At 38.7% G+C, this 26,042-nt stretch overlaps 1 protein-coding gene across 1 annotated transcript; it reads right to left on the bottom strand.

Moving 5' to 3' along the window:
* Nucleotides 1-857: 857 nt before the first annotated feature.
* On the bottom strand, nucleotides 858-22,401 carry LOC139712175 (ubiquitin carboxyl-terminal hydrolase CYLD-like). Its single transcript, XM_071624015.1, has 10 exons — nucleotides 22,134-22,401; nucleotides 11,704-11,990; nucleotides 10,657-10,822; nucleotides 9,677-9,932; nucleotides 7,438-7,596; nucleotides 6,535-6,670; nucleotides 5,826-5,934; nucleotides 3,405-3,523; nucleotides 2,779-3,004; nucleotides 858-1,507 (listed from the first exon to the last, which is right to left on the bottom strand). Exons 1-10 carry the CDS (start codon nucleotides 22,270-22,272, stop codon nucleotides 1,284-1,286), a joined length of 1,821 nt encoding a protein of 606 aa, XP_071480116.1. The 5' UTR covers nucleotides 22,273-22,401; the 3' UTR covers nucleotides 858-1,283.
* Nucleotides 22,402-26,042: the final 3,641 nt, after the last annotated feature.

Here is a 26,042-nt window from a genome sequence, read left to right as displayed (position 1 = left end):
CTTAATAGTGAGACTATTACTTGTACAATACCAGAAGCTGACCTGGCCGTGCTCACTCTTTTAACCCGTTCCATACGGGAACCTGGTGGCCCATGTATTAAGTCTACGGAGATTTCAGAATTCAGTATTGAATGGGTTAATTAGGTGGTAGAAGTTTTTACAAAGGCAGATTCAACTAGTTTTAGGCAGTACTGTGTCATGCTATGAAAAGGGGTCTTCAGAACATTACAAAAGGTGCAAACTTCACTGGGCAAAATATTAGTCAAGTATTTTGATGCCATTTGATCAAGAAACACAGCATTTTTGTCAACTCACACCATAAATGTTAGTGAACTGAAGGCCAACATGAATCCAGCAATGCCACTGGTCAGAGCAATTGACTTGCTACTCATTCATTGAAAAGGCTTTGCGGTTACATCTTTCTTCTGGATAAGAATCCAAATGAATGTATAAAGATCTAGCATTCACTCAAAAAGACCTTCTTGTCAACACGCTCAGATTTTACATGACCACCTGCACATATAAGGCCACACAATCACACGGACACTATTGAAAAGAACACTTATTATCTTCTACCTCACAGAATAAGTTTGCAATGGCGAATTGTTGATCAAATAAATCATCCAACAATTGTATTGACAGCAATGCAGTCTAATCGTAAGCTATATCCTCAACTTATAATAATATTAGTTGGCTGTTTGCTGGGAGGGATACAGTTTTGTATACTAATATTCATCTGCATTTCTAGTATAGCGCTGAAGTACTCCTGATGGGTGCTTTTGTTTTAGACAGAAAGAAGAGTGAAGACATGAGGAGAAACAGAAGGGTGGGAAGAGAGAGAGAGAGAGAGATAGAGCATGACGTGAAAAGAGCCAGAGAAAGTGAGCTGTGGGTGGGGCATTGCCAGCGGTCTGCAAGACAGCAAACATTGTTGCTGTGCCTCGTCGATAGCGCCGGCAGCAGTCTCGTCGAGAGAAGACGGAAGGAGCTGGACAGGAGCCCTCCAGCTCAAGAGATGCCTCGCACTCTCCTCCGCTTTGCGAGCAACCGATGGCAACGGCGAGCGCATCCCTCCACGCCAGGAAGTGCCGGCAAACTGCGAATCCCGACCCCGTTACTCTTTTCCATCTTCAAGACATTCTGTGCGCTCTTGCTCCTGCCCCATACCCAGGATGCATTCAAAGGATGATGTTCTCGAAATGCCGTAATCCTTCATTCATCTCTCCCTCGTCTCGAATGCCACTCTAGCGCCCCGGAAAGTCGGCGTCGTGCGATGGACCGCATCAGTAGTTTGTGGCTCCGGACACCCACTCCTTGGGCGGGTCCCTCCGTTTGCTGTCGATCCGGCGGTAGAAACAGATGTAGGAGTCGGCCAGGAGCCTCCGCAGATGCTCGGGGAGCTTCTTGTCGTCGGGCGTGCCCTTGATGCGGGCCTCGTCCTGCACCTGCTTCTCAAAGCCCGGTAGGTGGGTGATGATTGGGATGTTAAAGCCCGGAGTGTGGGAAGCTGTGGAGGAAGACAGAGAGAATGCCGATGACACAGCACAAATTCAGCATCCACTTAGTGACATTTACGTGAAAAACTGCAGGTGACAGAATCTGCTAAACTGCACAATAGGAAGGGCAACCTAAGCACCCTTATCAGCTGAAACAGTACCGTATGTCCCAAAAAGAACTACGACGGAACCCTCCGCAATGATATCTTTAAAAGTAGGGAATCAATCCCAATACAAATTCAGGATATGAAACTATAACTCACTGCCCACATCTTACAGAAAACCCCATTTGATTTGCTTCAGTGGTCAAAGAGAAATAAGGAATTTTGTAGAGGATGTCAAGAATCTCTTCCCTCCAAGTTCTGTCTATTGTATTCACACATAAAAGCACCGAAGTGCTAAACTTGGAAGACTCATGACATGCTTTACAACATTCCACATTTCTCTGTGACCGCTTAACCAAATTGAATGAGGTTTTCTGCAAAATAGAGCTAGGATGTTATATTTTAAGACCATGAAGTAGCATTTAGACAGTTTAATCATATAGGGTGTTATAAATGCGAAAATTTGATTGTAATTTCTTTTGGGACATACAGTACAAAGTTGTACTGGTTGTCTGTACTCCATGCAATCTTCCCACGTTTCACTTCATTGACTTGGGCATTATGGTTTTGGAGCTAACGCAACTTGGTAACAGTAAAAATATACTCCTGTTATACAATGCATAATGCAAAATTGATAAGGACAGAAAGAGATAAAGAGGCAACTTCAAATGGCATTCAAACAAGCAGACATCAAATATACAAAAAATCCAAGATGTTGAGACACTGCGACTAAAACATATGAAGAAAAAGGAGAATGAGAACTAGGAAAAAAACCCTCAAACAAATTTATTTGTACACATCCATTTGCCCAATCAATGAACAGGTCAATTCATTCTTCACAGCAAGTAGCTTCCACACATTTTGGCAAACAAATATTGATGAATATTAACATTAAAATAATATAAAATTAAATATACATATTAATAAATATCAACATCAGCATGCTATGGATAACAATATCAATATGAACACTATTATTAATAATATTATTATAATTACTATTATAATTACTACTACTACTACTACTACTACTACTACTACTACATTGTACTACTACTACTACTACTACTACTAAATGAATATCAGTGTAAATATTGCGCATACACAGCAAGATCAACATCAAATGTGAATACATCAATGTTGACTGAGAGACAATGCTAGACCAGGTCCTTTCTTACCATCTCTATCAGCCATGCTGTCAAAGAAGACCCATTGGTCCGACTGGGGCTCCGCCCTGACAAAGGCCACGTAGTGGCTGGTCTGTATGCAGACCACGGCAAACAGTTCCATCATCTGGGGCTGGAATAACGGCTCATGGGACTCCAACTCTTGACTCAGTGACCGAATCTCTTCACTCACAGTCAACGCCTTCTTCTTGTGATGTGGCTTACTGCGCTCGTGAGTCTGAGAGACATTAAAAATCAAATAGAGTATGCTCACTAACTCATCACCCTGACAACCAGTTGCAAGAGAGATTTAGCAGACAGTACTTCCTCCTTTGGAATTTGACCTTCACTCACAAATGTTATCTGTGAGGGCTTGTTTTTTGGCAGTTCAAAGTCACATGATATGCAAAACAAGACAAAAGAAATGAACTATGACAGGGAAAAAGTATTGTACAGATCATGAACACATGTGATGGACAATTTCTAAAAGAGCTGCATTACAACAGGGAGAGATTTTTAATCTGTTTAAATTGAATACCAATACACTAGGCAGGATGCAATACCGTGAAGAACAAGCAATGGGCACGTTAACTTCAAATGGAGTAGTATGATGCCTCTTAAGCTCTCATCTCACTCACCATAATGAAGCAGGATTCGCAGAAAGATTTGATGAATTCCTCACAAATGCCGACATCCGGCCGACAGTCCCGGCACTCCAGGGTCGCCAGCTGCCCGCAGATTGTGCACTGACGTGGGTCTGAGAGAAAGTAAGAAGTATGATCACATTATTCAACAAGATTTGACATTTAAACAACTTTTCTGCATTGGCCCTCTTGATCACCAGCGTAATGTTTTCTTATTCAGGACTTGTACAACGTCATAAAAAAAAGGTTAAATTCATGAATGACAAGTAGAGTGACAGAATGATGAAGAAGAAGAAAAAAACTAGAAATGTCGCTAAGGCGACTGCTATGCCTCCGCCATAATGCATGATTCTCCTAATAGGTCTATAGTACATGTGGACAATGCATAATTACATTTTCACAATATTGGCAAAATATTGAAATTACATGTTTGTCACAAATGTGTTGAATGTTCACCTTCCTTTACCTAGGTTTAATTAGATGAATAGGAGAGCATGTATTTGGGGATTCAAGGACTTTAACTTGACTTTGACCCATTCATAAGTGTATGAATACTGTAATTTTCAAGGTATGGAGAAAAAGTGTAATTTCTGTATTGAAAAGTACACTGTTACCATTTTCTTTTGGTCTTTGACCCTAAAATTCATAGGATAATCACTGTCAGGCAGAACATGCATAAATATGTAGTAAGTTTCAAGATAACTTGAGCCACTTCTGAGATATGGAGGAAAAAGTTAGTTCAGCACTTTCCCTTGATCTTTGACCTTTTGACCTTTGAGGCAAACCCCCCCCCCCCCAAAAAAAAAAAGAGAGAAAAAGAAACTTTCCAGATAATCTAGGTTATACATGCATATACCAAGTGTAAAAAAAAAAAAATGCTGGCATTACATAAATATGAGGGAAATGGTAACAATTTGAAGTGTTGCACTTGACCTTTGACCCCTGACCTTTGACCTATGAACCCTAGATTCTCTAGATAATAACTGCCAGTCAGTACATGTTTATATACTATGTGCCATGAAGATACCTTGAACAATTTCCAAGGTACGGAGAAAAAAAGCGAAGTTTTAATATTTTAACTTGACCTTTTGACCTTTGACCTTTGACCTCATGACCCAAAAACTTTCACCAGAGAATCTTAATTGGGTAATACATGTATACACTAAGTTTCAAGAAAATATCTTCAGGCATTGCATAGATATGGAGGAAATAGTGAAATTTTACGTATTTGACCTTGACCTTTTGACCTTTGACCTTGACCACGTGCACCCAAAAGTTGATAGGCACAACTTCACCCCCTAATACACATACATGCCAAGTTTCATTAGGATACCTTAAAAGGTTTTGATAGTTACCCTGTCCACAAAATTTATTACGGACGGACGGAAGGACGGACAGACGGAAGGACGGACGGACGGACGGACGGAAGGACGGACGGACGGACGGACGGACGGACAACCCGAAAACACAATGCCTCCGGCACCACTTCGTGGCGGAGGCATAAAAACTCATCAAAATGTGTCATATTCATAGCAAGTGTCATCCCTTTATCTCAAGGGAGATATCTCTCTAAAAGACAAATACATTTTTGTCGGAAACAGAGGGCAACCATCCTATTCACATTTCAGGCAAAATGAGATATATGTAAAATGTGAAGACCGTTCGGTAATTCAACCAGAGATGATGTTGCAAACTATGGAAAAGCTGCAGAATTCACACAGAAAAGTGATGCTCCTCGTTCAGTTCTCCTCATGTTAATTATTTTGCATCAAAATGAAATATCACTTTTATCACTTTATCTCAACAGTTACAGTTTTGCAACTGATTGACAAATTGCCCTACATCTAACGTAAAATCTCGACGGAAGAATTTAATGAATTTGAATAATAAAGCAGTACCCGCTGCCTGCTATAAGGATTAGAACAAACACTTGCTGTTGGGCGAAAGCTCGGTGGTCTAGTGGAGATGACGCCTGTCCGGTGATCAGGAGGTTGTAGGTTCGAATCCTGCTCGAGTATGTACGCCCATGATTTTTTATCATGGCTACTACTGAAACACTGATCAAATCAGTGCTTATTTATGTCGATGTAGGGCAATTTTTCAATCAGTTGCCATGAAAACATCTCGATGGAAGAATTTCATGAATTTGAGTTACAGTTTTTTCTTCAAATTCTGTACCTCTGTCTGTTTGATCTAACAGATACTACTGTTTTTCTCAGGCAAAATTAAGCTCTGAATAAATGAAGGCAAATATACACACAGGAAATTTTTGTTTCATTGATTCACGCAAGCAAAAACACTAAAAAGACAAACAAACAACAAACAAACAAACAACCAAACAGACAACCAAACAGACAAACAAACAATCTAATCACCTATCTAACAATCTAACAAAGGGTAAGCCTTTCCACTTACAGTTTTCCAGCAAGTCTGTGATGTTGATGGTGAGACTGGGCAGGATGCGCTGGTACATCTTGTAGTCCTTGCCGAACCGGGGCATCTGGACTATCAGGCAGTCTGGAATCTGGGACCAGAGAAGGCAGACAGAAAGTGCAAAAAAGATTTAACAGATGGCAAAGTCAAGCATATGTATAGGGACATACAACATGTGTATGTGTACCTCATGTGTACAAATGGAACTGTATAATATGCGAGCCATGCAATCAGTTGTTGCCGTTGGCAATGCCCTGAATGCTACAGAAAGTTAAAAGGCTTTTCATGTGTATATCATATTCTCAGAGTAAATCTTTTAAGTCTCTTTTAGAGGCTGTTGCAGGAGTACCCATATATTACTAACTGCTGCAAGATTGTTTGGTCACTTCCTTTTTACCAAGCATGATATGCATTTTCTAGGAAGTTGGGTCTATGAAACAATTTCTTTTCTTTGATAAATTCCTGATTTGACTCCATGGTTACTCATATTCATTTCTCTTTTTCTGTGGAATCAAGTAGGTCTTTATTGTGTGCCGCATCCGATGTTCTGAAAATGTTAGAAGCTCACAAATAAAACCAGAAAACAAGGTATAGAAAAATACAGAAGGAAAGAAGTCACTTATAAGTTTTTCTTAGTGGAGAGAAGACGGATGGGAGTTAGAGTAAGCATCATTTATGTTGCCATGGTTACCTCCACAAACTTGAGCTCATTGTCCAGAAAGGATTGGTGCAGGAGCTGCTCCACGCGAGGCAGATCAAGGGAGTCATTCTTGTCCATGAAGATCTGGTAGAGATAGTGGGTGTCGATCTCTTTAGTGTCGCCATGTCTGTGAGGGAGGAGATTTTCAATTCAATTCAAACTTTATTTCATTTTTGGGAAAGAACATACACATTTCACTTCCTTTGGTAACAGAAAATAAGGTTTCACAAGTAAAACAAAGTACAGTGTGAAGAGTATAAAACAATTGTGGAACCTTGTGGTAGTTATACGTTGTCATGAAATCTAAAGTGTATCTAAATGTAATAACAATACGCAATTTTCAAAAAAATGGAGGGACCCAGTAAAAAGACAAAGATTGAAGAATAGTCAGATAGTCAGACAGACACACAATGAGATCAGAACAGAGAGAGAGGCAAAGACTACTGATAGAAATAACATTGATTGGTATCTTTGATTATAGATTCACGTATATCATTATGGCATTTTAATGAACTAAGCTGAATTTATACCTATCCTCTTCTACATAGAGATGCAATTCATCTTCCTCATATGATTACGTGTACAGACTGTGTGCAAACAAAAGCAATCATGTTACAGGGCTGTGATATTGGAGTGATTCACCATCATCATCATCATCATCATTCTCACCCTTGTTCTCATCTTCATCATTTCATCATCTTCATCACTTCCATCTGCATCAATGGATTGATTATTCATCATCATCATCATCATCATCGTCATCGTCATCATCATCATCATCATCATCATCGTCATCGTCATCATCATCATCATTCTCATCATCATTCTCATCTTCATCACTTCCATCTGCATCAAATCCCTCATCAGCACTGCATTTGCAGTTCCAATGGTTACCTGGTTTTGAAGAGAGGCTGTGACTTGAAGACATCCTTCAGCAGGGTGTGGATGAATTCCTCGGGGTCCTTCTCCTCGTTGGTCAGCCCCGGCAGAAGGTTCAGCTCGTCCAGTTTGAGGCGCAGGTTCCGGACACGGTCTGCTCTCACAAAGCCATGCCTTGGAGGGAAGAACGGGATCATTCAACTCCATTCAGTTCAAATAAGACTTTATTTCCAACAGCACATTTTGGTTGATACAAGTTCAAGGAAAAATAGAATGTATACAACAATGGGTGATTTCAAGTTCGGTGCTAGTGCTAGTGCTAGCTCCCAAATGACAGCGTTAAATCGAGCTCTAACACCGACGGTCAGATTAACAAGGCAATACCGATCAAAATTATCGATTACCAGCACTTGGTGTTGGAATCACAGCACCGCAAGCTCCGCGGAAATTGCCCGACGAAAAAAAGTGATGGCGCGTGATTACAGTCAAATATTAAAAGATGTAGCCAAAACTGCTTAGTTTTAGACACATAGTGAGAAAGACGGATCAAAATGCCACAAATTTCACCCATTCCCCAAAATACAACTATCTTTATTTTGCTCCAGGGCTCAGATTTATGTAGCCATGTCTAGAGTGTTCGTTTACGTTTACGTGGGTGAGCACTGCATTAGCATAGACTTTGCACGTAAAACGAATACCTACTTATGGATGTTAATGTGGGTTTCGCACAGCAACGCTTAACACCAGCACCGAACTTGAAATGACGAAAATGATAATCCCTAGGGGCTAGTGTTAGTCAACGGGGAAAAAGCACGTAAATCGCTAACACAAACGGTGGAGCTCGGTTCAGCAGACGACATTCAACACCGAGCCCAGCACCAGCAACCGGAAATACGTCATAATTTTGAGGTCAACTCCCAACACCGACGTGATTTCACGTTCGGTTTTATCGCTGGTGCTAGTGCTGAGATAGCACTAGCACTAGCACTAGCACCGAACTTGAAATCACCCAATAGATACATATACGTAATACATGTGAAACTAATGTTCAAAATAACTGTGTTACAGGAAAAAGAGAGGCCCATGTAAAAGACAACGGTTGAGAACAGTTCATAAGCCGCGAGGCAAGGGATACAATCATAAAATCTCCGTCAATGATAACTCATACTGTAAAAGTGGTTTCTTTCGCAGTGGTTTTATTTTCACGCTTTTCGCGCTTTGAGGTTGAACCACGAATTTAACATCACGCAAAAATGTTTTGAACTCGTCGGTTGTACAACGCTATCATTACCGACCGCGAATTTAAACACACGCGAAAAAGTCCGCACCGATGGAAACCGTGAAAGTTTCTGTACGCGAAAGAAACCACTTTTACAGTAGTCCAAAATCACACATCTCATTTGAGTGTGTAGCCAAAGAGTGGCATGTTGTTTTGTGGACAGCAGAGCCCCTTAACAAAAATGGCATGCCATGCACAAAGCATATATTGAACAAATCTCTAGAACCTGTATTGCATCCTACACATGAAGATAAAATTGACTTGACTCTGACAATCTTATGATGTAATTCAAATCTTTTTTGTAGTCATATCTACCAATTTAATGTTGCTTTAAATCATGACTTTCACAGCATAACAATAATAATACAATAAGATGTAATACTTATGAGTTGAGTTTTCGGAATGGCAAGTTTGGTATGAAATTGAAAATGAATATCTTTTCTTTACACAATCATACATTTATACACAATGCCAGCATTCCAGATTTTCCTGTTAACGATGAAGAGGGACATACATGTACCCAACCTTGGATATTTCCTGTGTTCAGTAATAAAAGTGAGCTGGACACTCAGGAATTTAACAATACCATTCATACACTCATACATACATATGTATGCATAAATATATGAATATATATATCTATGTTTATGCTTACATTAGTGCGTACATGTATACTGTAAAACCAGAACTTTTTTTTTTTTTTTTTTTTGGGGGGGGGGGCATTTTAATTGTGCAAAATTAGCGAGAGCCCAGATTTGTGAAATTAAAATGCACACAAAAGTTCTTGTCTACACTATATGTATATGCACTGAATGCCAGTGGCAATTTGCAAAAATTTCATGCTGCTTAAAAGGCTGACAGCTCCTATTCGTGATAATCTCATGTTAAGAATATTTCCTGTTTTACAGTATACGTATATGTATGTACAAATACATAGTCATAACAAATTAATTTGTAGCATGTGATGCATCTTACTTCCTGAGAGGATTGACGATCGCTTCTTTCAGAATGTTCTGGATCGCGCAAAACTGGGGGAGATCGGCCGCATCCCCATCTCTGAGGAGCATCCTGTCGAAGGTCTCGTTGAAGGAGAACATGCTGTAGAGAGTGACGTCGAGGTAGCAGGAGTTCTGGTCCCCCTGGATGCCCTTGTTGCGGCCCACACTCCCCCTGTCGAACCTCTGGGGCGAGATGTAGCCGGGTTCAATGGGAGAGTCTACCCCACCAAAGTCTGTGGAGAGATGCAGCATGATGGGGGGGGGGGGGGGAATCACACATTCATATAAAGAACAAATTTCACAAGAAGGAAAGCATAGAATTTCATATATATTCATCCATGAATCATTACACAAATAGAGGAAAAATTAAAGATTTTGTTTGTTTTGGTTTTACACAGATGTGCATTCCTGCACTGAATGTAATCTCATTTGAGCGCAGATATTGTTTGGGAGTAACGGATATCAGATATTTATCCATCCATGAATCATTAGACGAATGGGGGAAAAACACCACAAATTTTAATTGCTTTGGTTATACATACACGTAGATGTGCATTCCTGCACTGAATGTCATCTCACTTGATTGTAGATATTGTTTGGAAGTAATGAAAACTGGAAATGAATTATGAATTCAAAAGATGGTAATTTTTCACAAAGACAGCATCATTTTTGTTCTTTCAAAAAGCATCTCAGCTGCACTCTCTTCACTTTCCTTGACCTTGAAAAGACAATGCACATTTGAAATTAAGGGAAAAAACAACAACAACAATACGACTCACCAACACACACATGCATCCTATGGCAATACATTCCTCGTGCATTTCTGGTTTTATTACATTATTTCTTATTGCATTGATTCTTTGTTTATTGCTCTTTTTTTAAATGATTTTTGGTTGTTGGACAGGAAATGTTCTTGATTGTCACATGTTCAACAAAGACGACAAATGCTGCACAAACCTTGGCTGGTCTCCCTACGGTAGTATCGGTACGTGGCCTCGCCGGTCGGAAACCGCGAATCGGGCCGACACTGGGACAGGTAGAGGAATACCGCCCTCCCGGGGCGGCAGTTAAAGTACTGTTTGCCTTCGAAGCTCCCATCCGTCCCTCCAACGATGGGATCCTCCTGCAGCAGTCGTAACATACAGTCCGCATTTGTTAGATTTTGTTTTGTTTTATTTTCTTTTACTACCTGTGTCAGGCTCGCTTTGTATCTTGTAATACTTGCATGAATTGTTCTAACACCTTAATCGCTAAATATCTACTGCATATCTTCTTTTTTTTTCAATTTCAATTTCAATTCATTTTCATATTTTCTAATGAAAAAATACACCAAATATAACAAATGTAATCATGAGCCTTATGATTTTTTTTCAAATGATGGCCAAAGTTGCAGAAAGCATCAAGGGAGCTTTGAACTTCATGAGGTGCTTCAGTTCATAACATTGAATTGAAATATAGGGCAGACATTGGAGCAAAATCACTGCATGCCTCGATCCTTGCATATCTCACAGCTTACACCATGACAATCACTTGTCTATAATTTCATTTAAGATGTGAGTTTCTGTTCATATTTTAACATCTCTTAAGATATTGCTGGTTTTACTTTGTTTTAGTTCAGTTGAGTGATATTGTCTATACTATTCTATAGTTTAGCAGAGTGCTAAAAATTTCTACAGTATGAAATATCAAATATTTTTAGCACTTCCAACCACCAAATGATAAAGCCATGCAAGATTTAAAACAAAAAGAAGACCTACAATGACAATCAGAATATGGAATGTCCAAACATCCCAAGCAACAGAAAACAAGTAATGCAAACAATTACTTAGAGAATTTTTGAGGATTAAGTAAGAAATAATGTTTAGTTCCTGCTGCTCCTATCAGTCCCACCAAACGTGGTGGTAATAAAAATTTTGCTAAAACTTAAGATGGAATAAGATGCGTTATCTGAATCATTGATTGCATGATCACATTGCAGTTAGACATAGTGTTCAAAAGACTCACAAGTTCGATGCCAGCGATCTCGCCATCCAGCCATTCGGGTACTTTCTCAATCGACCGTATGAGTCCCGAGTATGAGTTCCCACGCAGCCGGACTTCAACAACTGAGTCTACGTCGAGCAAGAGTCCCCCGTCCTCAGTGGTGGGGTCGGCGACGATGAGATCCTTGTCGTAGCCCACGGGGCTGCGGTGCACGTCAGTCTGGGCCTGGTAGTAGACATCTTCGTCCTCCCCAGGGGCAGTGGACTGGAAATCGGTCTGCTCAAAGAATTCCTTGTTGGCGGAGGCACCTGCAATTATGTCAGCATTATGGGCGGGTGAGCATTTCTCTTGCTTGTGTTGCCACATTGCAAGACACTAATCTAACATATGCATAGACTTCTGCAATATTTGATTCAGTCTCAGAAAAGCTCAATGACAAACACAGAAAGGATGTCTCGGCAAAGAGTATCCTCGGTGAATGATTGCTCCCACGCTGACATGCACATTTCTCCACTGTTCAACAGTCCAGGCTTGGTGGCAGACGGACTTTTGACAATTTCGATAATTTGTTATACTGCATGTGGACATGTGTGGTCCTACGTCAGTTGAGGTCCGACTACGATGACAACTGTGGTGACCACTAAGCCACTGATACAGACTCTTATGCTTCATTATGCTGAACTGCACTATTGTGTATATGCTGTCCTCCCCAAGTAAAATTCCCCTCAACAAATGTCCCTCCCTCTCTCGCTCCCATAAACTGAGGTGCTTTCACCATGGGAAGGGAAAGTGAAATATCGTAGACACATTGAAAGTTGTCTCAATGTCTAATAGATTGCCTTTGATGAATAACAGTCATCAATCTCACTCGCCTTGGTTTAAGCAGACATATGGCATGACAGCCTTCCTATCTCTGAGTGGCTTTAAAGTTACAATTCCACATCAAGTTTAGGATACATGTTGCTTAGATAACTAGAGTAAAGATAGACAAACAGATCGATAGAGGTTTCATCGCATCCCATCTGAAATAAGAAGCAAATGAATTTTCAGAGTTGTGGTATCACAATCATATTTTCATGAAACAGTGATTTTTGTCACAAAAAAAAAAGCAAATTGGAAGTGGTGACGTCATCATCTTGCAAGTCTCCCGCTGACCTGTACATAAATTTTCATAAAATTTCAATTCTTTAGTGAGAACTGAAGGAAGAATCTTTCTTCATTATGTAGACTAGTATGATAACCTTTCCATGATAACTTGTAGGGACAGGAGGTTCTAGTATACAAATAGTGACTGCTATGAGGGGCACAGTTAAAATTACGGGCCCAAGGTGATGTGAAAACCGTAACTATGCCCGAAGCGAGGCTGAGGGCATGGTTATGGTTTTCACATCACCGAGGGCCTACATAATTTTAACTGTGCCCCGAATATCAAGCAGTCATTATTTGTTTTATATACATAAAATATAGATTCCGAAATATAGATACCGAAAATATAGATTCTAGTCTCTTTTACAGCACTCGTAATCAATGCTGATCGACAGCGCAGCGCGGCGGTGGTATCATTGGTGCGTACCTATATGAGTGATCATCTACAGTATGTGTACAGTTCTAGTGTACGGGGTTGCGACTGTCTCCAAACCTATTTACAGGGCACAGTGACAGCTAGTCTCTTTTACAGCACGCTGATCGAATGCGCGGCGGTCGTATCATTGGTGCGTACATATGAGCGATCTATGTGTACGGGGTCGCGACTGTCTCCAAACCTATTTACATCAACTGTGCCCCTGCCCCGGTCACAGTAACTAAAAAAACTAAAAAAAATGATACTCCTACACTTCTTTAACTGTCTTGTATTTAATGTCTAAGTTTGATGACCGTCATTCATTACATTTCGTGACTTTCCTCGATTTGTTCAACCCATTGTGTGTTTTGAATTCCAACTGGCAAAGAAAACCTCATAGCCCCGTACACAAATGTCCAAAGTCCTCAGCACAGAAAGGGGTAAGAAGAATTGAAATGGTTGGGTGCTGCACTTTAAAGCTAATGGTATCAATGGTACACCCACACATCAGATTTTCAATAGGCAAGGCACATGACAAAGTGACCTACGCAACAAAGTTCTGAAGTCACTTGCAGCTCTGAATGCCTTTTTAGCACGCAGTGGGAGTCTCATTTCAATTAATGTATGTCATCATCGCCCTACTATTTCAAATAGGGTTTTTTTGTATCGTCGATATCTGAAATTCTGAATATATATTTATGTCTCTGATTGCACATTGGTTTGTCAATTACAAGTACATTGTAAATCATCTTTTCACTTTGGAAAGATAGTGGGCGTGGCAAATGAAGAACCAAAACACATCTTGAAAGTGCACTTTGTACAGCTGGTACAGCAGCGACATTGTACAAAGGAAAGATAACTTCTCTGTACTGTCATATTTTTACTCAAGGAATTTTAGAGGCACCGTAACAATATACACAAAATTTTTTTAGTTTAAATTCAGATATTGGCAGAAATTTTATTAAGAGTGTTAGACTACCGATGACATTCAAAAATGACATTCCAACTTGATTCTCTGAATGTACACTCAGTACCATGACTCCTGATGAAAATTACACAACTTTGTGGGAAATTAATTGCAAAGCTTGACCATCTGCACAGTTTTTATCTCAATATTTCTACACTTTTACACTTTAACAAGACAAGAAACCAATATCTGCCATAGCACTAATTTCCACTATCCCGAAATAAATTTTTTGCTATCAAATGAGGAACAAAATTAATGAAGTGAATAATGATGCATACACACGTTGGGATTTGACCTTGACACGACCTATTAAAATCATGCCAAGCATTTCAGTCAACACAGAGAAGGCATTCCACTCAAGGGTTACATTCTAACCCTTTACGTGTTTTGAGCGTTGACTGACTTAGAAACCCCCATAGCATTATACACGCTGTCCAAAGTCCCCAGCCCTAAAAGGGTTATTAAGGGGAATCCAGTTGTGTTGTCTCTTGGTCGCCATGGATTAAGGAAGTAATTCTAAATAGCTAGATCAATGAGGCAGAGACGTAGAGAAACTGAAACTACCCCATGTGCCACGTACCAATGGCCACACACTCATCACGCTTTGAAATCCTATAATTCTCATCTGCCAATCAGCTGTCGAGTGGAAAAAGATAAGAAAAGAACATGTAGACAATAAAAAAAAATTCCCTACATTGTAAACTACTTTACAGATTGCGACTCCCCACACACTATTACAATTGCCACCGCCTGCCTATGATTCTCTTTAATCTTATTCACAAATATGCTTTTTCTGTGCTCTCAACCATTCCATATATATATATATATATATATATATATATATATATATATATATATATATATATATATATTTATATTATATCGATACACACATTACACAACAAAAAAGTACCCCCCCCCCCCCTTAATCACAATGGCATATTTTTTGAATGAATAGGTTTTGAGCACCACCACCAGAAAAAAAAAAAAATGGCAGGGGGTATTCCTAAACTTACTTTATAATAAAGTTTTGTGTGAAAATGAGACTGATATGTTTATACGCATGAGTGAGTGCACATTAACGGGGAATTCCAGGCCAGGTGTACAATGTAAGTTAGTCTGATAACAAAGAGTAAAATCTAACAAGCACAACAATGAAAATTTGAAAATGAAAATGCTATTCCTGGCCGACTACCTTCAAAATAATGATCAGTCAGATTTTAACAGGTTTTGAGACTGGGACATAAGCTAATGCATTTGATAAGAAAACTGGAAATTTCATGATTTTATGTACATACTATATGGCAAATTGTGAGGGGATGACATCGATTTACTACTTGCATTTATATTGACTAATCAAAAAAATGTTCTGTTTTCTGAAAATTAGTAAAACTTCATAATTTCATAATTTTCTTAATTTTCATCCAATTTTGATCAAACTTTCACTGTTGAACTTGAAGAGTTTTATTCTTTCTTTTCACACTAACTTTTTATTTGTCCTGGATTCCCCTTTCAAGAAAAAAATTGTCACTTGTCAAAAGTCACAATTTAAGTCATTTTGGCGAGGTCTGTGAAACAGTCTCTTGCTGGTGAATGTTTAAGTAATATTGTTGTAATATCATTCATTGTTTGACCCCCCCCCCCCCCCCATGACATATTATCAGTACATTCTAAGTAGCCTTTCTTGCTCTGGACATCTTTACAATGTGCTCACTCTTATGTTCACAAACACATGCAGTAGTATATTGATAATAATGTCTGATATAAATTCTTTCAATAATTGTAATACATTTTGCAGTTATAAGAGGGCTGAACACAGCAATTTCCCCTACACTTCTACTTACCAAACCATTAAAAAAAAAAAAAAAAGTGTCAGGATAGGTGTGAGGGGGGTTACGGGGTAGATAATAAAACAACAACATTTAAACATAAACAAGAAACAGAATGTCTCACAACCCCCCCCCCAAAAAAAAAAAAAAAATATATAAAAATAAAAAAAGAAAGAAAGAAAGAAAAACTCTTGTGACTTTTGAAAAGTGACCATTTTGTCTTTAATGTGTGCTCACTCATGCAAAACTGTACTCATCATTTTCATTTTCACACAGAAGTTCAGCAAAAAGTGTAGAAATGGCCGGGGGGAGGTTACCTTTTTGCGTGTATATGGGAAGAGATATGGGAAGCTACATAGACATGTAACATGACTCATGCTGGGCGAGGTCAATCATGGGAAATCGTCTCAGGAAACACATTAAAAACATCATAACAGCTCAAAAGCCTTACTCTCGGACGAAGAATCAATATTTATTGTAGATGCAATGAATGCAACATCACACTTTGAGGGGAATTACCACGGAGATGAATGTGATTGCAAAATGGTAGCATGCCTGGAAAAACACTGTTGATATTAATAACTGCATGATTCAAAACAAAGTTGGAGCAGTGTAACTGCTACCAAAACATTAAAATAAGATGCCAGAATGGGCAGCTAAAAATAAATGTCATGTCATACAGCTGTTAAAGTACTCAAAATCATAGATCTTATTTGTTATGGTCACAGGAAGCAGTACAAGCACAACCTATTTTGAACTGCAAACTTGCCTCAAGGGAAAAACTTTCCTGTAATATGAGGCATCCTGCTCAAATGTGTATTCACCTGTTGCAATGTTTTTCCTGCTTTGATTTGTTTTTAGAGACAGTGTTCCCATCCTGGAAGAGCAAAAAAAGCCATTTTCATCACAGCACTAGGCACAGCAAATCTTAATTCAGGCAGACTTCAGTGATCATCTATTCATTTTCATTTTTATTATTTTTTTTGTGTGTGCACAGCTATCATTAAAATCTCCAGGGCAAGCTGACCTGACCTGACCATGAACATCAACATAAACCTGCAAAAAAAAGTACACCCTCAATCTGAAAGGTTGTGATAATCATACCATGGACCTAGGGTTCATGATCACACCAAACATTTTGGTGCTGGCTTTCCCCGATGCAAGGCCTGACAGCACATTTTTGCACTTCTGGAAGGGGAGAGCGTGGTACGGAGACGAGTTCAGGGTTGAATAGCACACAGGCAGGGTTCGAAATTGGCGATGGTCCGCTGGCCATTGGCCACCCAAAATCATGTCGGACTAGCTAAAAATCATAAAATTCTGAAGTAACTAGTCCGTCTGGCTAGCCAAAATATTGCTTCAGTGTCACAATTGATTCTAAGTAGTCCGCCTGGCTAGTTAAAAAAAAAGTTAAGTGCGACCCCTGACACAGGTCAAGTGAGGTTTGTACTCTTGCACAATGCCATCGCCGATTGCACGGTGCATGACGAAACACTCTTCCGCTACATTCACTCATGCGCACCACATGTCTACCATGACGTGGGGCAGATACGATGTACATTAACTCATGCAATCAATCTCTCTAAATTCTTGAAAACCCAAAACCAAGTGTGGATATCCCTTCTCACTTTCAGGAAAGCATGAGCTACATGTTCAGATCAGATTACACTCAGTCTGTTTGCAGGGAGGATGAATCACTTGGGGAAAAAAAGTTATAAGATAAGACCCCACAACTGATGTCACTGTTTGTCATTACTTATGACGAAAGAATTTACAGCAGGTAAACATACATGTACAGTGTAAGTCATAGCCTCAATTTGTAAGAAAGCTCATTATTATGAATAGCAACATTGAGAAGAAAAAGATCTGAAATCAACAGTGATATGATATCAGTTAATTCATCTTCCCATATTTTGTGAGAATTTCCTTCTTTTTTTTTCAGTTAATGTGCATAGTGATTTCAAGTGGCCCTAGATAAAAGCATTACTTCTGCTAGTTTGACACTCCATGACCACACATGCAATGCATGCAAAAAAGAAAAAAAAAATGAAAAATTAACTTAAATTGAATTGATGAATTAACTGACAAACATGACAAAATGATATGAAGAGAATAGTTCCGGGTTAGAAAAAAAAAAATTGAGAGTTCTACGAATTTAAAAAATTCACATGCTTTCATGAGACACTAAATACTGCTGATAATCATAAGGTGCAAATGATTCCGATTGTGTTACCATTGTCTCAAGAATTAAGTCTCCCAGTGATGGAAATCTTCATAAATTGTCTTTTTTTTTTTTCATGACAAATCAAACACGGGGAATTGTATCAGTTGCATGAACAATTGCAAAGAAGTTGAAATTCAGCAATGCGGTTACGGTAGCTAATTCATTAACCAGGAACATGATTCATGTATATAGAGGACTTTTATGGCTAAAATCAACGGCAGAGTTGTTCCGTTCAAGGATAATATCTTGTCATCTATGGCACATATCATGTAGATAAAAGTGATATATTACTGTTTTGTGAAAATCAACTCATATTTTCTGATGATTTTCTCATTTTTGTCTAAAAGTTGATTAAATTTTTAAGCTATATTGGTTTGATTTTTACTTTATTTTTTTCTTTTGACGAAGTAACTTGAATAAGAAGTGGCACACTGAAACAACAATATTTCTGGCTGTTGTTCATGCATGATTGTAATCAAAGCAATTGTACCAATGATATCAGATCATATCAACAGATGTGTACACCTGTATGAATTTATAAATTGATCTTTCCCCCCTTTCGGGTTGAGTTTCTTTGTTTATTCAACCACTCATAATTTATTTTTTGTCTTTTCCCCCAGATAAGCTGCATGGTGTCGGGACTGCCAATATTTGCACATCAAAGTCTGGGAGAGGATGTTGTAGATCAATGATATGCTCTCTGCGATTTTTGCAACCACACAACATGGTCCATGGGTATCATTGGCATTACATGGCTTGGTGGAGGTTGGGGGTACTTTGGTGCTCAAGATTTGATTGTAAGTTGTGCAACTCAGCAGTTTAACACAGGACACAAATTAGTGTGAAATTTTGAGGAAGAAAGATTTGTGGTGACACCATGTGTATGTAGTCCTTAACCGGATCGTTGTTTGGCAGAAGAGCCTAGAAAGAGGAGAAACGAAGAGGGAAGCGACATATGGGGGTTGTGAGATGGGCAAAAAGTGAAGAGTGGGAGACAGTAATGGGCTAGAGGTTGAAGTTGCACTAGTGGAGATGGTAGAGAAAGGAACACAGAGAGTGGTAAGGAAGAATAGTATGAGAATCAAGTAGGATGTTCGGACATCGTTAGAAGGGGAAAGGTGAAATAGAAGGGAAGAGGAAGAGGAAGGTGTTGAATGTTGGAGAATCATGGAGATAGGGGAGAGCAGTGAAGATTCATGAAACCAAGAGAAGAAAAACGAAGTCGGCGAACAGTGTGGCTATGGAATGCGGAATCAATGGAGAAAGGACGAGTGTGAAATTTTGTTAACAAAATCAGACACTCTAAAAAGAAGGTTCTAACAGCAAATCCACATACCGATGAGTCCCAAAGTGGCATGCTTTACTGAGGCATCACAAGCTATTTTGGGTGAGAATTGGGATTTTGTTTCAGAGCTTCTTCTTTGTCACTTCTTTAATACATTATATGTCAATTATTTTACCTCCCTTTTATTTAATTTCCTTCACAGAAATTCACTTCAAGACATTCATACATTTGCCCATTTTTAGAGTACTTTTCATAATTCACATGAAATGAAAAATGCAAAAAAAAAAAAAATGTCTTTATATCTGAGTTGGCAATCAAGCATAAGACTGTAAAACAAGGAATGTTCGTGTTCATTTTGATTTGGCTGATTTCTTGAGAGCCAAGATTTGTGAAATCAAAATGCATGCAAAACTTCTTGTCTACACTACATGCACTGAATGCCAGTGACAATTCACGAAAAATGATTGTCACAAAAAAAGGTCGTTGACTCCAATTCACACATTTCATGCCCAAAAATATCTTGCTCTTCAGTATAAAATCAAACATCGGAGTCTCTGTCTCTCTCTCTCCCTTTTCTCTGTTCAGACGAGGATCATATAAGCAGCATTGTTTGTGGCCGTTAGAAATGTACATAGTGCCATAGCGATACACATTTATGCTAAAACTTCTTCTTCTTCTTTTTTTGTCTAGTGTTTGCAAGAGATGGTCAAATTTCGTGTTTGGTTTTCAGTATTACAGATTTTGTGAAAATTTTGTGAAAATGCAATGGCAATCAAGTGCCAGCCCAAGTCCGGATAACAGAGAGATCCAGAAGAGTGATGACGGCTGGTTTAACTGAGGTCAGACTGAGTTACGCAAGAAACATCACAGTCCCACAATTAGTGCAGCTTTTCTCTGAAACACCAGGATGTCCTGCCTGGCAATACATTAACACAGAAAAAGAAAGTTGCAACCAACTTTACGTGCTATACAATTGGTTTTTTTTTCACAAAAAAGTATGCTTAAATATTTCTCCTCTTGAACGGAAATGATATCCAAACAAATGTTTACATGTGGATTGAGTGCATGCAATGATATAAACAGAACATATCAGTGAAGTTTGAGGAAAATTGGACAATCACTTCAAAAGTTTTGAATTTGTAATGTTTTGGCATTACCATCACTGGATCAAGAGACAAAAACAGTTCATGACGTCACTGAGCGACAATGAAACAAAGAAAATATTAAGAGAATTCAACATATTATTTTCATATTTATAGCATAAGGAAAGAGCACTTGACATACCTCTTTCAAAAATCAGGGGAAATAACATTACCCTTATTATATCAGAGAAGGAAGTCAAGGAAATGTGCACTTTTTTGTTATATAGAATGAAAAATATGATGAATTGTTGCAGTCTTCTCATCCAGCAATGGCGGCACCAAAACATTAAAAGTTTCAAATCTTTTCAACAGATTGTCCAATTTTCCTCAAACTTCACTTATGTGCTCTACTTATATTGCTGCATTCATTCAATCCACATATAAACATGTCTTTGGATATCATTTCCCTTCAAAGGGGAAAAATGTATAAAGAATACTTTTTGCGTGTGTGAAACATTCACAGCGTTGAATGGACTGTCTGATTTTCCTCAAACTTTATTGGTGTGTTCTACTAATATTGCTGCATTCCCTCAATCCACACACAGTACATTTCGGTATCATTCCCCTCAAAGCGCAAAAAGTAATTGAGGAGTATTACACAAGGGATATTATTGTCACGGAGCTAGTGCTGCTATTTTGGAATACACTGTGTACGTCATGCCAGACATCCCATTACTAATATCTAAAAAAAAAAAAAAAGTCCCGCATCATTTCTGTGATTTCACTCCAATCTAGACTGATGTGTTTGTGTTGTTGTTGTTGTTGTTGATTTTTTTCCTGTCACTGTTGTCACTTACAAAACAGTTTTCTTTTAGAGAAAGATTATGGTTTCCTACATACTTAACATGTATACATACATCTTGAAAACAACTGAAATCAATCCTATACTGTATATACAATACTTCCTTTCGGGATTTCCTGTGAAATTATTTTGGTTTTCACATTTTGCTTTCCTTTTTTTTTTCTCCAACCTAACGTGACTGATCTCAAGAAGTGAATGGTACTAAGAGCATTCTTCCTTCATTCCTCAGTGACAGTATATTTCACACAATCAATAAAATGCCACCAATGTGGTCACATACAAACTTTAATCGGCATTTCAGATCTTAGATCTTGAAGTTTTGAAAGGAGCAGTGGAGATACATGAAGGACAAGCATGCACACACACAAACAAACAAACACACACACACACTCACACCACAAGAAAGTAAGAGGTGTGTGCACGTAAATGTATATACCAGTACAGATGAATAAGAAAGAGATAGAGAACTGTCATGTGTGCATACAACGTATCATACTTGGAAAGAGGGATAGCGGCATATTAACAACACAGTGCATAACATAATACACGTGTATCAGTATGATGTGTACATTACATCAATGAATAAAAACGCAACTTGAATCGTAAATGATACGCAAGGATGCACATTATGTCGCACATACCTTGAGACAGGAGAGGGAAGGGGAATGACGGTAGCGAAATAGCGAGGCTCTGCCATCCGCCAAAGAAATTGTACATGGCAAGACAGTCTTGACGATCATCGATATTCGTTTGCGACGGCGCTGGCAAAACCACTCTCATTGTAAAACCACTAGAGTCCAGTAAGTTGTAATGTTGTGCTTGATGCCTTGAAAAAGGTAGACTACTAAAATGTGACTGCAGTGGGCGGCTTATAAATAGTGCCCAATAAGGTCTAGCTGGCCTAAAACAAATACTCAGCACTCCAACTGCACATGAGATGTTATGAATCAGCGATCAGCTGATTGCACATCACACAGTGCAAAGTACCATTCTATATTTGGCACGAGTCCCATGTTCTGGAAAACGACAGAAACCTCTCCCACCTCCCTGATGAAACGACTAATTGGACCTCAGCCAACGGTCTCCACGTGAAGTGTGCTCATGTATGGTCATGTGTCAACAAGCAGTGGTCTCAGTGTAGCAGAAGCCCCGCCCCCATCCCCCACTTCATCAAGGAGCATGGAGCACCCAGCCATGGAGGTATGAATATTCAGTCAGCTGCAGTGACATTGGCTGTATGAGTGCCTAACTCATGAATATTCATAAGAGGGTGGGGGCAATAGGGGTGATGTCATTCTAAAGAGGGAATTCCCCATGTAAGCCATGCTGAAATACAAGGATACTGCAGTACCAAATAAGTCAATCATGCCATACTGCATTTAAAACTGAACTGTCAGAAAATCCCTATGTGAGTCTGGCAGTACGCAATAAAGGGAGGGATAGGAGGGGAGGGGAAGGGGGAGGGGACGGGAAGGGGGAAGGGAAGGGGAGGGGAAAGGAGATGAAGGGGGAAATGGGGGACTGGCAGCTTCAGAAAACACAAGAGAAGACCACACCATGTCCACATCACTTTGATAAACAGAATGAAATCTGACCAAAAATCAGATTCAAAATTAATTTTCAAGTTCCACATTTCCTTACCATATGATGATATTTGTCATTCAAGTTGACTATGACCAAGAGAGTAAAATCAGATCAAACTTGTCTTTATCATAATCAAATCTAAAATAAGAAAGTAACAGACTTCAACTGTCTTTCAAGACCAAATCTCTTCATGTTGTTTATTTGATTTTACTCATATGAATAGAGCAAAGTTGACCATGGTATCAAATTGCACTTTAATAGGTTTGGGAAATAAAAGTAGAAGTGTCCCGGAATGGCATTATGTAATGCCCGGACAAGATGCACCATATCCCACAACAAGTTTACTTTTGGAACCGGCTCTTTGGTAAAAATTGACTCAAATATAATACTGAGTTGCTATTTTGCAGCAATTAATCTATCCAGGCTGGGTCCGGAGTGCATTTCATGTCCAAATTGAGAAGCGATACTAGCAACTCACTACCGCTTCATCCTATCACTCCAAAGTACAACTATGGGGACATGTTCACACAACATTCCTCCTCCGTAAGCAACTGACATTCTTTAGTAACATGGGTAAACATAGCCATATGTTCCATGAGCCCAAGTCTTGGAGTGCCACCGAATATACCAGTAGCTGTTTTACTCATCCCACTGGGGACAGATTCCAATAATCTTTAGTACACATAGACAGTTGTCCTTGTGTCCTACCAAGTTAGCAAAAATCCAGTGAACCATGCGCAGACATTTTTTTTTTCACTTATATGTACATATATGATAGCACATCATAGTCCCACATATCAAATACTATGTCTCTGCCTGAAGCATGCCTCGTATAAATCCCTACCCATCCCATCATTCCGACAATCATATGTATCAGTATTAGTAGACCTTGTCAACCTTTTTGAGTTCATGACTTTAGACTTGTACATACTACATTGCTCAAATTACAGGAGACAAACACATTTTCAATTTAGCAACCAGGCTAGCTATTGATATGTTACCCATAAAAAGCAGGCAAATGATGAAAAAAAAAGAACAGAAAAAAAAGAGTTTTTCTTCAACACACACACTCTGCTCTGGCAAATGATGACATTTTTTTTGGTGCCATAAGATCTTGATTCCCCCCCCCCTTAATTTTTCAATGTGAATGGAGAGGTAAAACATTAGTATAGTATCTTAAATTTGGTGATATTTTTTATTTACAACAGACCTTGTCCTGTCCACCTTCGTATTTTGCAAGAGTCTCACAATTATACTTTCTTTTTTGCTCTCTCGCTCTCTCTAATCCTGAGAATGATGAACAGCTTTTGGGACTTGGGTACCATCCAATCCGAAGAACTAGTCAGTGTATACTGTTCCTTTACTTGGACGAATGCAATTCCTATTCAAGTCATGTGTACCTCTCATCTGCTTAAGTTTGTATATCCTGGAAGAAAACACTGTAAGTCACAAGAACGGGGAATTCCTTTTCATGGCACGTATCCTCAAGGATTAAAGCTGGACTACAATTAGGATGTTTGAATTAACTATTTCAGTCACTGCTAGTATGCTTTATGTCTTCATTCAACAACAACAAAAATATCAATGATTCTTGAGCTAAGTTTTTTTTCTTCGCAAAAGATAGACAAATTGCCCTTCTTTGACATTACCAAAAACTGATTATTCAGTGTCTGAGGAATTACTAATAGTCATGATAAAAAATCTAGGGCATACACATTTGGGTGCAATTCAAACCCAAGACCTCCTGATTGATAGTCAGGCATCATATCCACAAGATCAATGTATGCCTATGATTTATCATGGCTATTATTTCATTGGCAATTGAATAATCAGTGTTTATTCCAGAAGGGCACTTTGTCAATCAGTTGCAATAAAAAACACTGTGATGCAAAAATTATTCATTTGCATAAATATGCATGCAGTACATGTTCCTACAAGGGATTAGAGCCATCACTAGCTATGGGAAGGATGCTAAGTAGTCGAGTGGATATGATGCCTGTCTAGCAATTAGGAGGTCATTTGTTCAAGTCCAATTCAAATACTGTATAAGCTGTCATATTCGGGAGGGTTTAATTTCAGCAAATTTCGCAAATCACAGTCGGATCGCAAATTTAACAACATGCGAAAATGTCTCCATGCGCTGTGTTAATAGAGCATTAATGTAAGTGTCGGCGTCAATTCGCGAAAAACAACACCTCGTGAAAATGTCTATGACCTCGTCATTCGGGAAAATATCTGCACACGAAAATTACAGCATATACAGTATGCATGCCCATGATTTTTTTTTTTGTCATGGCTGCTACTAAAACGCTGAATAATCAGTGTTTATTCACATCGAAGAAGGACTATTTGCCAATCAGTAGCAATAAGAATAAAAATGATATCAATGTGACATGATAACAGATGAATATTACTTCAATGTACAAACTTTGGTGTAAAAAAAAAAGACAGTACAGTCGAAAAATGTGCTTTTCTGCACCATATTCACATCAACTTGAACATGAAGAGATCACTAGAGTGAAATTGCTTCAATGAAATTGGACACAGAAGAAGGAAGTTACAAAATTTTTGAAGTTTCATATGTTCCCACAAAGAAAATTTCAGTGCAAACCACAGGCATAATCTAGAAGAGGAAATGATGCCAATAGCTCACAACTGTACATACAAAATTGTTACAAAAATCACATACATGTATTTAGTCAATAATCTAGCAATCATAAACCCCTTTCTGCCTAAAAGTCATCATTGCTAGGTTTATACTTACTCAAAGACTACAGTAATCCAGTAAAAAGAATACAACTTTAATATTCTCATTACTTTCATATAAAAAAAAAGGACAAAAAATGAAGATATAGGTGCACATCAATGGAGATCTGTATCTGTCAATCATTCGCTCACTCTGTGTTACCAACGATCTCACTAAATTTGTAACCAATGATGTATAAGCTACCTTTGTCCATTATGTT

Source organism: Diadema antillarum, unplaced genomic scaffold (assembly GCF_040938485.1).
Source record: "Diadema antillarum isolate AM-2024a unplaced genomic scaffold, OU_Dant_1.0 seq00001769_RagTag, whole genome shotgun sequence".
In the NCBI taxonomy this organism is placed as follows: Eukaryota; Metazoa; Echinodermata; class Echinoidea; order Diadematoida; family Diadematidae; genus Diadema; species Diadema antillarum.
Note: the sequence above shows the minus strand (reverse complement) of the source record. Positions and strands in the feature narration are given on the sequence as shown.

What these genes read in the sequence shown, in the direction of transcription:
- LOC139712175 (XM_071624015.1), bottom strand. Translation starts at nt 22,272, where the DNA reads ATGAGAGTGGTTTTGCCAGCGCCGTCGCAAACGAATATCGATGATCGT. An exon ending in CCGTAGGGAGACCAGCCAAG is followed by an intron (nt 9,933 to 10,656) that starts GTTTGTGCAGCA and finishes ATCTCTCCACAG; the next exon opens with ACTTTGGTGGGGTAGACTCT. An exon ending in ATCGTCAATCCTCTCAGGAA is followed by an intron (nt 7,597 to 9,676) that starts GTAAGATGCATC and finishes CTTCCCTCCAAG; the next exon opens with GCATGGCTTTGTGAGAGCAG.